The sequence below is a fragment of the Phalacrocorax aristotelis genome, chromosome 1 (genome assembly GCF_949628215.1).
Source record: "Phalacrocorax aristotelis chromosome 1, bGulAri2.1, whole genome shotgun sequence".
Classification (NCBI taxonomy): domain Eukaryota; kingdom Metazoa; phylum Chordata; class Aves; order Suliformes; family Phalacrocoracidae; genus Phalacrocorax; species Phalacrocorax aristotelis.
In genome coordinates, this window is record NC_134276.1 from 34507389 (window position 1) to 34520491 (window position 13103).

Sequence of the window (13103 nt, forward strand, 5' to 3'; positions counted from 1 at the left end):
GTCTGTAGTGTTCCCTGGCCTTGAAGGAGAAAAAAGAGGGGAAGTCTGGCTCAACTGATGCAGTCTTATCCTAGGTCATACTTTGTACAAACGGAATATGACGAGTCAGCTGTTAAAACTATAACACATCTCCCCAGTTTTCAGAAGCTTGTGATTCAGCAAAAAACTGAGGCCATTAAAAAGCATCTTTCTGAAACCACAATGACTCTCTTAGAATTCTAGCCCTGGTTCTAAAGCTCAGGAATGGTGAAGCTCCTAGTTTAAGAACTGTTTTTATGTGGGTAAAACAAATGTAGATTTATCAGGCAAGAGAGAGGTTTTAATCTTCTTTAGTCTCCCCTCAGCTCTCCAGTAGCACCAGGGAAGGTAGTAAGTATTTCCCTCATGTGATGCAGCTGCTCAGTTGTGTAGCCTTCCCAGTCACATAAGGGTTATAACGGCTCCTGAGTAAAACGCTCTTTTTTCTTTTCTGAAAAGTGGCTAAGCTATTTTTGTTCAAGTTTTCAAAAGAAGTCTTCAGCCTGAGGCAGAAATTCAGCATGAGAAATTTCTGCCCAAATTATTAAAGAATGGTGGAGCTACAAACTACTGAAAACAGATGGAGTGTGGCATAAGAAATTACAGATGTCATCACTTATGGCCTTTATACTCTCAGAGCATTTATAGTGTAACACATATACAAATGTGAATATGCGGTACCACTCAGCAGAGTACTCGTTCTTCTTATCTTCTATGTTCCTCTAAAAAAAAGAAAATTATACAGATTTTATGGCTGCAGTAATGATCTTCAAATGTACTGCCAAGTAGCTAGAGGCTGTTAGGTCAACCCTCCAGTAAACAATCAGATAGCAAGAACCTCCTTGCCTCGATGTTATTATTTCTTACAAAAGTCAGTAATGGCTTTATCCTCACTGCTGTTTTAGTTCAGTGTAACAGTGCAAACAGCATAGAATAACACGGAGACAGAGGGCTCTGGACAGTTACTAAGAAAGCTAATGGAGTGGATGTTAATTTCTTGAAAGAAGTTGTTGTACAAACAGAGAACAAAAACCCTTTCAACCCTTAACTAAAAAGGCAGCAATTACATATTATTCTGGGGTGGAAAAAATCTATTATAAACACCATTTGTAGAACAAAATCTAGCTTTGAGTCTTGCCTATTTTATAATAGTGCAGAAGGCAGAGGTGGATATTCTAATAAGCATTAGATGCAAAGAAAGTAATTATGAATGGAAAAAGCCAGTTTAGCAAGCACCAGGAGATAAGACAGTTTACATTAGAAGCTTGGTATCTTATTGGTGGATCCATTTTTTAAATCAACTAGGATTAAAATAGGGGACAAATTTAGGGTTCAAGTCAACAAAGAAACAGCTGTGCATTTCCATTTTTATTTGATTTATATTGTTCCCAATCGATTCCATATAAGAGAAGCACCTTCTGTTATTACAAACACTCATCACAGTGAATTACAGTGGCTCCATGGAAATCAGTACTTATATTTGTTCAAAACTGATACACAGCAGAAGAAAACAATCCAGACTGCCTCTACATCTAATATCTAAAGCAAGCCATCAGTGGCTAGAGATAATTTGAGAAAACAACTACACATTTTAAACCAAGGAAACTAATTTTGCCTGACTGAAAAAAAAGATAAGAAAGTAACCTCCTAATTTCAGGGATGAAAACTATTGGTAAGCAAGGCCTGCCTCTATGGCTTGACTTTCTCTGCTAGTACTGCCAGATGGAACGCACTAGGGAACTGTATGAATTCTGATAGACTTCTTTTTTTGCCTCTTCACATTTTCTGGACATAATTTCAAAAGGGTTTAATGTTAGACCTACCCTCCAGAAAAAGATACAACAGTAAATTAAGACAGACTTAATTCTATTACTGTAGCTCAGTCAGAACATTTGGGTAAAATTCAGGCCTCGCTGTATTCAATGGGAGGTTTCCTACAAACTTCAGATGAAGTCAGGATTTCATCTCAGCTGTCTTCTCTGTCCTTGTGTAGGAGAACTGCCTACAACTAGGCAGAGATGATGCATTGTTCTTTATAGTCTGCACCTGGGTCTAATTTAGTCTTGCAGCTAGAGCTACACAGCAAAGTAGCTGACAGCTACTAGAGAGAAGAGTCTGGAAATTGTCAAGTCACAGAGATGCTTCTGAGCTCTCACTCTTTGGAATAAGTTCTCCTCTGTTTAATCAAAGGAAAAGTATTTTTGTTAAGAAACTTCACGTTCCAAATAAGAATGCTGTTAAGCCAGGGAATTAAAATATGAAATAGCTGTTTATTACCAGTGTTGTAATTCATCTGTGAAAGCCTTCACAAACACACCAGATGCAGACTGCTAAATCCTTCCACTTCATGACAGCACTGAACTGGAATCATGCTGACGGAATCATGCCTTCCACAGAGAAGAGTGAGCAAGTACCAGATATGTAAAGCATATATGCATCATCTATAATTAGCAAGCGAAGGAGATGCCATATTCAAGCAATAATGTAGTATTGTATAGCCAGATAAAATTTCACGTGTTGGTATACACATGTATATACAAGAAAAACTAGGTTCTATGCATTCACATTATTAAATTATACTAAATTTTGAGCGTTGTCATGACAGTATAGCATAAAACCAATGCAACATTCAAGCTGTGCCTCTAATTGTTTGTGTGTATGTATACATGTATATATTCAAGAAAATGTTCCTCCCCATAATTATGCACAGAGATAACAATGTTTCCATTATAACTTTCCCAGCAATGGTTTGAAAACCCGTAAATAGAGTTTTCTTTTGCTGCAAATGGAAAGTTGGAAGCTGAACTCAAGGCTGAATTTAAAGTTTTGGAAAAGTTGACTAACTCAGAATTTTAAGACAATGTTTTAAAAAGCAAAACATTTTATAGATACATGACTCAGGATTGAAATTTAAGGCATTTAGCTTGACAGGTGTATATATATACACACATACAGAGGTAAAAGGCTTTGTACATTCACAGTGTGAAATTACTGTGAATCTGTATAAAATTTTGAAATGTCTCATTATTCCAAGCACAGCATAAAATCTATTCAGTATTCAGGTTATGCATTTAATTGCTTGCATATCTGTTGCCATATATTACTGTTTATTATTTTTTCTATAGATACGACAAGAAGATCAATGTAATCTCCTAATTTAATGTCCCAGATTGGTAAAATATATTAATAAACGATTCCACTGTTACTTTGCCCTGTTGGCCTTCTACTCTGTTCCGCCAGACCTTCTTGTTACTTGGCTTATCTTTAGCTTCCAGCATTCACAGTCTTCAGCTTACAAGAAATTAGGGCAATACCCATAAAAGGATGTTTCAATTTAGTTTAGCCTGCCTTACATCCAGCAAGCAGGTTCAGAGACCTATATTAGGTCCTAAGAATAGAATTTATACGCACCCAACACTCATCAATGGGAAACGCTGAAGATTGTGAACTCTCACTTCTCTTAAGTGTTTGAAGCACCTAATACCAAACTGCAGAAATGCATCTAGGACTAGATCAACATTCATAATCATAATACCTTTTGGGGGCCTAGAAGTCTAAGTTGCCTATGTTTAAACAGATGCTTAGCTCACCCTTTAGTGGTTGTCCTCTGGGATAATTGTTCAATGGTGAAAACATGCAGGAAATAGATTTACTGGAGGAAAATTCTCCCAGCCCCATGGACACCAAGATACCTAAAAACTGAAGTATAGGTGAAAAAGATGGTGACTTGGCTCTGGCTTCTACCTCCTGCTAAGCACCCTCACCATCTTTTTACTGGTGCTGAGATCGAAATTATTCTAAATTTTACTCCTAAATTTACTCCTGAGCTTTTACGTAGATCCAAGAGCAGTAACTCTAGCTGAAACAAGCCAGTTTGGAAACCTATTTCAATAACATCATCTTTTACAAGAAATCTCACATCTAAGCCAGGCATATGCAAAACGTTACTCCTGAGTAACTTGGTTCAAATTCTTCTTAAGTATAGAGCAAGTAAGAATACTTCTTAAGTATAAAACTTAATCTCAAGAACTGGCTGCAGGGCAGCACTGGGACGGAAGGGCCCACGAATTCAGCAGGATGTCAGAAACCAGAGGCAGGATGGCACATGAATTTACCTCGGCCACTGCTGCCCACGCCTTGCTTTCCAAGGTGTTTTAGACGTATCCAGCTTTGGAGTTCAGCCTCTTTCATATAAAAACAAATAAACCCAACCCCACGTCGCCTTGGGAGCTGAGGCCCCAGCCCTCCTGGCTGGGCACACCGGGGGCACCGGCCCCGCCGGCGGCCCGCGCTGAGAGGCCCGGGGCTCCCCCCGACATTGCCCCCCGCTCCGGCCGGGCCCCCACACCCCGTCTGGCACAGCCGGGGGAGCAAGGAGCCCCCCCGCCTACCCCCGGCGGCACAGACAAGCTCTGCCCGCCGCCACCGGCCCCTACCCGCCCCGGCCGCCGGTCGGCCCGGCGCTAGTTTCCGGTGGGACTTTGTGCCTCGGCGTTTCCCTTCCCCTCCTCGGCCCGGCCCGGCGGCGGTAGCAGCGTCGGCGGTGGTGGCGGCTGTGTGCCCGCGGCCCATGCAGTGGCGGGCGCTATGCCTGGGCGGCGGGGTCGGGGGCCCTGCTGCGCGCAGGGTCCGCCTGCTCCTGAGGCAGGTGCTGGGCGGCGGCGCGGCCGGGTCCGGCCGCCCGGAGGAGTTCAGGGCGCTGCATGGTTCAGGTAACGACCCCCGGGGCCGCCCGGGCCTCCCCGCAGCCTCTCCGCAGCCTCCCCCGTCCCGGATAACCCCCACGCCCTGACACCGGCCTGGGGGCGCGGGCAGCCCCGCTCTCCCCTCAGCGAGGCGGCCCGGGGCGGGCCTGCGGGGAGGTTACGCCTTGCGGGCTCCTGCTTTGTCCGGTTTGACCTGCCGCCCCCATTTCTTCTCATGCTCGTGGGCATTGCGTGAGGGGAAAGGGCAGAGTCCAGACACAGGCTTGCGGGGACCCTTGGTGTGGCTTCCCACAGCTCCTCTTTCGAAGCGTTCCCCCCGCAGGGAAGCAAGGAGCAGCCCCGCAGCCTGCACCTGCGAGAACCTCCGCTCTTCTCCGTCAAGCGTCTCGTTACCATCTTGCCATGATGCTTTCTGTCTGTGCGTTGCATGGCTTCGTCCTTCCGCCGAGGCAAAGCCATGCCCGTGTCAGGGGCTGCCAAGGCTGACATGTGACGAGAGAGGGGGTTGACCTTGGGCTTGCATATGCTAGGGAGGATGACCTGAACTGTCCTGGTGACTGTCCTCTGGTGACTTTTGAGACAGATGACAGGCCTGTGCAGAGCAGAAGTGGCGTTTGGAAACGGTGACATATGCCTGTAGTAGCTGGCATTTCTCTGGATGAATGCCAAAAGCAACAGAGCTACTAAGTACAGAGTGAGTGAGGAGCAGCTGTAAATTAAGGAGATAGAATGACAGCAAGTGATTCTGATGGTGGGGTACTCGCTAAAGCTCTTAATTACACCCCTTTAATACCATTTATCTCCATTTTCTCTTAATCTGTTTATTAGTTGACCTGTTTGTTTCTTTAAATATGTGTTTGGCTTCTCAAGAAGGAAGTCTTTGAGGAATTGAAAACCATAAAGTTCCTTCAAGAATTTTTGAATAGAAAATATTTTATTTGTGAAAAGTACTAAAAAAGTAGGGTTATTTATCTTAAAACAAATAGGAATAAAGGGGAACAAGTTAACAGTGTGTGAAACAAGCACCTGAAGAACATAGCTCAGCATTTTTCAGCCCTCTATTGGGATCAGTAACTTTAAGAACAAGAAGAAATTCAGCAAAATGAAATGGTAGCGAGGGCAGTGTTAGAAAAATAGTTCATAATTTCCATATGTCATGGAATGTAAATGAGCGCAACTTAGCAATACTCATGAATACACTGTATATGAATAGTAGGAGTATTCCCAGTTACAATCAGTGATGGTAATAATTTTGGTAGAAAGATTTAAATCTGAACGCTCTAGATGATTTTATAGTTTATTAAAGGCAGGCTAAGAGTTCATATTAGGCATATTTGCCCTTCCAGCACCTGCGACATCTTATTCATTGTACTGCTTCCTGTGTTCCTGTGAATTTGGGACCTTGATATTAGGAATACTATTTGGGGTTTTTTTGTTGTTGTTTTTTAATTGTTTTTATTTTCAAGATGATTGCGTGTCCTCTTGAAGGCTCTATCACTTCTTTGAGGTTACTGAAGTTGCAAAGCAATGGTCTGAAATTTTGTGTGCAATATGTGTTTTTGCTATTTCTGTGCAGCTGCTGTAATTGCAAGTCTTCCTGCAAGGAGTGTTGAGGTTGCATGTCTCTTCCCTACTGATAGAGAAAATATTTCTGAAAAGGCTGGAAGGTACATCAAGTAAACAGCAAATTGTTGTCTACCCAGTAATCTGGATCTGATATCCCTGCCAGATCGGATTTACTGTCTGTGATGGTGCCTTTAAAGTGTAAAGGAGAAAGTGTTGCCTGATTTTGTCCTGTTAGATTCGGAGGAGCCACGCTTAGCTTTTCAGCTCTATCTTTGTAACGTGAATATGGCTTGCTGGTGCACTGGGGGATGTGGAGGAACTGCTAGAGCTATCTAATGGTAAAGCTTAAGAGAAATCTGAAACTGAAAGACAGAGGCACTCAGTAACTAAAAGATAATGGGAATATCTAGGAAGGGTTTGGGTTTGCACAATTTATTTAATGAGGGAAACTTCACTTACAGTAACAAATGTTGTGGAAGGAGGACTATCAGATTATTTTTTAATGCAGGTGTCATGTTTCCTTCCAAAAGACTGAAAATAATCAAGTTTTTATAGATGGCAGAGTTATTTGTGATGAATTTTTATTTTAAACACAGTATGAGCCGAACAAAGTGAAGTTCTATGTAACTTGGTTCACTGGTGTTTAATTATTTGCATCTATCTGTATGTAATATGAAACTTTTGAAAAAAACCTGACGGAATACACAATATCAAAGATGCTTTAAGGGGTTGGTGGGAACAAATGCTGAATTTGGTGAAAACCGAAGAGCTGGAAAAACAAAAGTCATTGCCAGGCAGATAGTACACACAAAGGAAGGTCTCTCACATGCTTTGCTGCTCAATGTGTTTAAAACAAGTTACACTGTCACTTGTGTAGACCAAAATATATACTAGCTTCATTCAGTGCTTTCTGAACCTCTGCCTGTCCCTGTTCACTTCCTACGCTTTCCAACTGGTCAGTCCCAGTTCCTAGTCAAACCTGTGTTTGAAGCAGAAAAGGTCTCAGTAATACATACGAGAGTATCTGCTGAGTGTAGCATAGTCAGTTGTGAAAAATGTATCAGACTTCACAATCCTGTAATGTTAATCATCAGTGTGCAGGATCTAAGCAATTGCAGTAAAAATTTGTAATCTGGAAGAAGACTATGAATGGGACCATGTGTTTAGAAGGGGTTTTGGGTAGGGTTTTTTTTTTTCCAGGTCTGTCACTGTCAGAGGCTAAAGAACTGGTTGATGATGGATGTAAATGCTTTCCGGCACATTCCCTTTTCCGACTTTACCTGTGTCATTATCTTGTTGAACTTCGCATGTTGACAGCTGGGAGTGTGGTTCTGGCAATATTTTTTTCACTGGCAAAACATATTTAAGAGACTTCATTCTTTCATCTTTCTCTTAACGTTCCCTCTATTTTCATTGCCTCCTTCCTAGTCGTACTTAGGGGGCTGAACTGTGGTGACAGAAACGATTCCAGTGATTTGATATATAGCAAGGCCTTACGAACAGTTGTTGTGTCAGCACAACTGAGAAGGCAGCAAATGGAGACAGGAATTTTTAAAGCCAGTTGTCTTGAAAGTTTGCAGAGTTATGCCTGAGTTATTTCAAATTATTCTAACTTTTAAGAGAGAAGAGATTGGTGGCAAAAAAATAATGTCTTTTATTAGACACGCTGATGTAGCTGCAAGAAAGGAATGAGCTGTCAGGCAGATAAGCTTCTATATGCTCTTTGGTAGGGTTTCACGGTTGTTTCCATGAGTAGGTGTCAGTAAATAGCTTCTGAGTTTTAATTTTTGGCTGTTGTTCAAAATTTAAATTTTCCTGTTTAGCAGCTGTTACAGTCCTGATAGGTGTTGATGTGTTCCACAAGTTCTGCCCATTTTAATACATAAGGCTGAAGCTGAACCTGCTTGGCAAACTCAGGGACTCAGGATAGTTGCGCAGGAGATGCCATAGTGAATTTTAAAGCTGTTTTGTCTATTTTGGTTACCTTTTCAGTAAATGGGAAGTGTTAAAAACAATTCTACTGATTTTCAGTTTTAGTTTCTTTTTAGTTGTAATAAATTATTGAAATTATACTAACGCATTTGATACCTAAGCTCAGGGTAGAATAGGGTGATGGTCTGGCTTTTCTGTACTGGGTAAACCGTGCTTCAGGAATCTTCATAGAGTTTTAAAACACTATGAGATAATTTTTCACGTAAGTAGCACCAGCCATGGAAGATTTGAAGGGGAGCAGCTGGGGATGTGGTGGACATCTGTTACCGTATGACTGAGAGGAGGTAGTGGATATTGCTTTCTACAGACAGCTAGCAGAAGCCTCCCACTCATGGGCCCTCATGCTCATGGGGGATTTCAGCCATCCAGGCATCTGCTAGGAGGGCAGTCTGGCATTGCACATGTACTCTTGGTAGTTTCTAGACTGTGTTGGTAAAAATTTTATAAGGCAGGTGCCAGAGAGCCTGGTCAGGGGTAACCCTTCACTTCATCTGCTGCTCACAAGTAGGGAAGATCTGCGGCTGGTTTGGTCATAGCAGCCTGGATTGCAGTGACTGTAACACGACTGAGTGGTGGATCTGGAGGAAGGCCGGGAAGGTGAGCAGCAGAATTAGGATCCTGGAGTTAAGGACTGCAGGCTTTCACTTATTCAGGAGATCGGTAGGTAGAATCCTTGACACCATGACGAAGAAAGGTGTGCAGGAGATCTTGAAGACTTTTAAACAAAACTTAATGACAGCTCAGGAATGCACCATTCCACAGCGCAGGAAGATCTGGTATTTCAGCAGGAGGCCTGCTTGGCCAAGCAGGGGACTTCTCAATGAACTAAAACACAAAAAAGGGGCATACAAAAGTGGAAATACAGATAGACAACAGAAGAGGAGTGTAAAAGTGCTATTTGCTATGTAGGGACAAAATCCCTACCCTCTGACAAACTGCAGATCTTTAGTCCAGAAGGACTTCGATAAACCTGAGGACCAGGCCAACAGAAACCTCAGAAAGTTTACGAAATATAAAGTTCTGCTACTGGCCTTAAGTGTTGTTGGGTGTCACTACAGGCTGCGGAGGCACTGGCTGAGTAGCAGCTTTGCTGAAAAGGCTGTGGGGTTGCAGTGAATGTCTGGTTGAATATGAGCCAACACCTCATAGCAAATAGGCCCTGCAAGCAGACTGGGCTACGTTAGGAGGAGCATGGGCAAAGGTAAAGGGAAGGTTCCTCTCTAGAAAATACTGGTGCATCTCTAGGAGAAACTGGCTCTGCCTGGAATGTGGTGTCCAGTTTTGGGTTCCCTAGTTCTAGGAAGATATTTAGAAATATGTGGAGTCTACTTGAGGGCTACCAAAATTGTTAGAGGCCTGGAGCACCTGATGGTAGGAGAAGCTGAGGGACCTGGGTTTGTTAGCATTGCAAGGAGAGGCCTAAGGGAGGAGAAACCTGTTGGCAACTTGCAATTATAATTACAAAAATTATTAAGTTTAACTCTACATAATAGTGGCAGATAATACATCAAGAAGCAGTCATCCTCAGCTGGGGCTTGGGAGGCTCAGAGTGGACAACAGGACAAACATTTTTACTAGGAGAGTAGTGCAGCAGGGGTAAAGGTTAGCTAGAAAGGCTGTGGAAGATAATCCCTGAAGGTTTTTGAGACTCAAGTCAGCCAGAGCCACAGCTGATCAGATCTCGTCTTGGTGGTAAGCTGATGTTGAGCAGGAAGTTGGAGATGATGACCAGTATTTCTGAAGTGTTTTAGTAACTGATGAAATGGGCAGCTTAGCACTTCTTTGACATGGAAAGCATATTGCTAAGAGATATTATGAAATTTATATATCAAGTCTATGTGAAATCATCAGGGTATTAAACATATCTAAAACTGACTTTTCACATCCTAACACTTTTGTAATTGAGCAACATCAGACTTCCTACCTTCAGGGTATGCTACTGGCCCAGATGGAAAATAGCTCTCTGCTAAGAAATGGTTGTAGGCTTCCTACATGACTGGATGTCAGATTCTGCATTCATGATGTTGATCATCTACTAATGAAGAAAAATGGAGGAAAAGGTTAACTTCCTGGAGTAAATACCAAGGTTTTGTTTTAATGACACTTTGGACTTTAATCAGTAAAAGAAATGATTAGCATAAAGTAGACAATTCAAAAATCAAGCATTAGCTTCAAAGCTGAAAATTAAAAAAACAGAAGGTCTAACAATAATGTTGAGTAGAAATCAAGTAATATTCAAATCTTATATTTGAAGTAGGAGGGAAAGACTTTCTTTCTTTCTTTTGCTCACAAAAAAAGGGCAACCTAAGGGAAGTGAATTTTTTTGCTTAGATTGGAGATGGTTTTGCTGTGCAAACATCCAACTGTTCCAGTCAGCAGCAGCTGTCAGTCCGCAGCGTCCTGTGGGCAGCAGCTGAGCCTCCACCTCATCTGTATGTGAAGGCAGTGGTGGTGAAACAGCAAACCTAGGCAGTGCAGGGAATGGGTTCCTGTCCCTTGTACTCATGTGTTCACGACGCTGCCAGTACCAATATAAGATTCAGAAGAGGTTACAGTGTTACCCAGTGACTGTGTGTAATGTTTGCAGCCATAAAGATGGCCGTTAAGAGCTGCTATGAAATTAAAGAAGTTGTGTAGATAAGGCTGCTTTTAATTTTTTTTTTTCCCCTGAATAATGTATTCAGAAAACTTGAGGAAAGAATAAAACCAAATACTGGAAACTGTAATTTCTGCTTTTTCAAAATAAGTTGGCTCCTCAAGGATGAGGGCTCACACTCTCGCCTGTGCCCTTATGGAACAACATTGGATAAATATCAATTAAAAGCATTTTTTTTTTTCTCCTTCACAGTAGAATGAAATTAAGACCTCAAAATATACATTTGAATATAATACAGATTTTGAATCTTCCTCTAAAAGGTGTGATCTTATCACACAGAAACTAATGTTAGCAGAGTTTAGCACCTTCACGCTTTTAATATGCTCTTGCTGTTACTGGCTTTTGAGACCAGATGGATGGTCTGTGTACAAGTGAATGTGTAATATACTAACATGACTGTTGGAGTGTGTTAATCTCACATAAATTCAGAACTGAAGAGGCCAAAAGGCAATAATTTCAGCCACCTGAAAACTCAATGTTCCTTAAGTTTCATTGTAATGTCTTATAAAAACCATATAATATAAAGATTTACACATGAGATTGGAGCTGTTTCCATTGTGCACTCAAAAAACTAAACACATGTATAGATCTGTGCAGGGTGTTTTCTTTTGCTGTAGAATTTCTTCATTTAAAAACAGCCATTTCAAATTTAGTAATTTCCTTTTTTTCTTAATGTGTTATTTCACCAGAAAAATGGTGAATAGAAGAAATAAAACTTTTTTCTGCTTCTGAAATTGCAGTCGAGATGCAATCTGTTCTCTTCACATATGACCAACGTTGCTGTAAATAATTTAAACAGCAGTGGCTTTTTTTTTCTCAACATATAGGAAAAAATAGTAGGATTAGGGAATGGTCTCTTCTTGGGAGGGGGAGAGGAGGCGAGGCCTAGTTGGTGTGGTACTAGCTTTTAAATAGAAGATAGCTCAAAGGCGCCAAGTGCACAATAGACCTGCATCTTCAAGAAGCCTTCTTACTGAGATAAGATAAAAGCATCCACTGTGGGTCAGAACAAAGGCCCATCAAGTCCTACTATTCCGTAAGGGAGAACGGTGAGAGGAGGCGCTGGGGCAGAATAAAAGCGCAGGCTGTTCATGCAGGGGTGCCCTGCCAAAGTGCTCTCCCATCCTCCGGCTACCTCCTCTGCAGTTCAGGGACTTGGTGCTCCAGGTGGTGCCTTTCTGTTCAGTAGCCCTCAGTGGACTGAGTGGAAGAAATAGGCCTGCTCACCTGAAAAACCCTTGTCAGTTATTGTAAAAAGCAGATGTGTGTATTAATATTGTTTTCTGTCTAAAACATAGCTCTAAAGAAGACTGTGTATCAGGTTCAGTGTCTTGTAGTTGCTGGCTAGCTCTGTGTGTGTGTGCAAATTGCTGTTTGCCAGAGGTGCAATTCACACCTGTCTGTTCCAGATGCAGTAGAAAGAGCTCGTTGCATGTATTGAGGCTGTTTTCATATCTCCTTGTTTCAGAAAGTCTCTTCAGGGTTCCATTATTGGGTCATGATCTTTATGTGCTGCTGATTTCTGACCCATGTTGCATGGGCTCTTAAATGAACTGCTTTGTCTGTACATTTTCTGCTCCCTGGATGGGATGTGCCCCTTACCTATTGGATTCTGGCTTATTTGGCACTTGTTTTGTTTCAGCAGCCATATCTCTTCTTGAACACTGAGCACTGCCTGTATCCCACTGTTTTCCTCAAAGGCTGTAGTACCTAAGATTACTGTTTTCTATGTGGGAGATAAGAAACGAGGGGCACATCTTCACTGCCTGCCTAAGCAAGCCTGATACAGGCTACAAAGTCTCCATCACAAAACCCACATGTATAGCTTTTGTCCACGGTAGTGTGGTGGTAGCTTGTGAGATGGGCTACTCCTTAATTTGCAGTGGAAACCAATAATTTGGGATACGTGCTCTCAAATTATGAGTCTGGCTGCTTTAACACCACCATTTTACCAAGCCGGCTGTTGTCAGTTCCTTGCCAGCTGGTGAAACATTGGAAAGAGCCTGTCCGGGATGACATCTCTGTTCAAAGAGTTTGGAAATGCAGTAGAAGCAGAGTAACCAAACCTGAGATTTTAAGCAAGTACAGAAGAAACAAATGAGACAAGAAAATATAGCCCAGGTGGAAGTGTGTGATAAGGTTAGTGGGCTAATATCCCTTGTGCT

General features: G+C 42.1%; 1 protein-coding gene across 2 annotated transcripts in view; it reads left to right on the forward strand.

Moving 5' to 3' along the window:
• The first annotated feature begins 4498 nt into the window (after nucleotides 1–4498).
• The window catches only part of VWA8 (von Willebrand factor A domain containing 8), a 195207-nt gene continuing 186602 nt past the window's right edge, over nucleotides 4499–13103 (forward strand). Inside the window, exon 1 of one of the 2 annotated variants that reach the window (XM_075087631.1) lies at nucleotides 4499–4730. In XM_075087631.1, the coding sequence (XP_074943732.1) occupies nucleotides 4589–4730 (142 nt within the window). In that variant the 5' untranslated portion in view covers nucleotides 4499–4588. The remainder of the gene's footprint in view (nucleotides 4731–13103) is intronic. The other variant, XM_075087621.1, reaches the window with a different exon arrangement.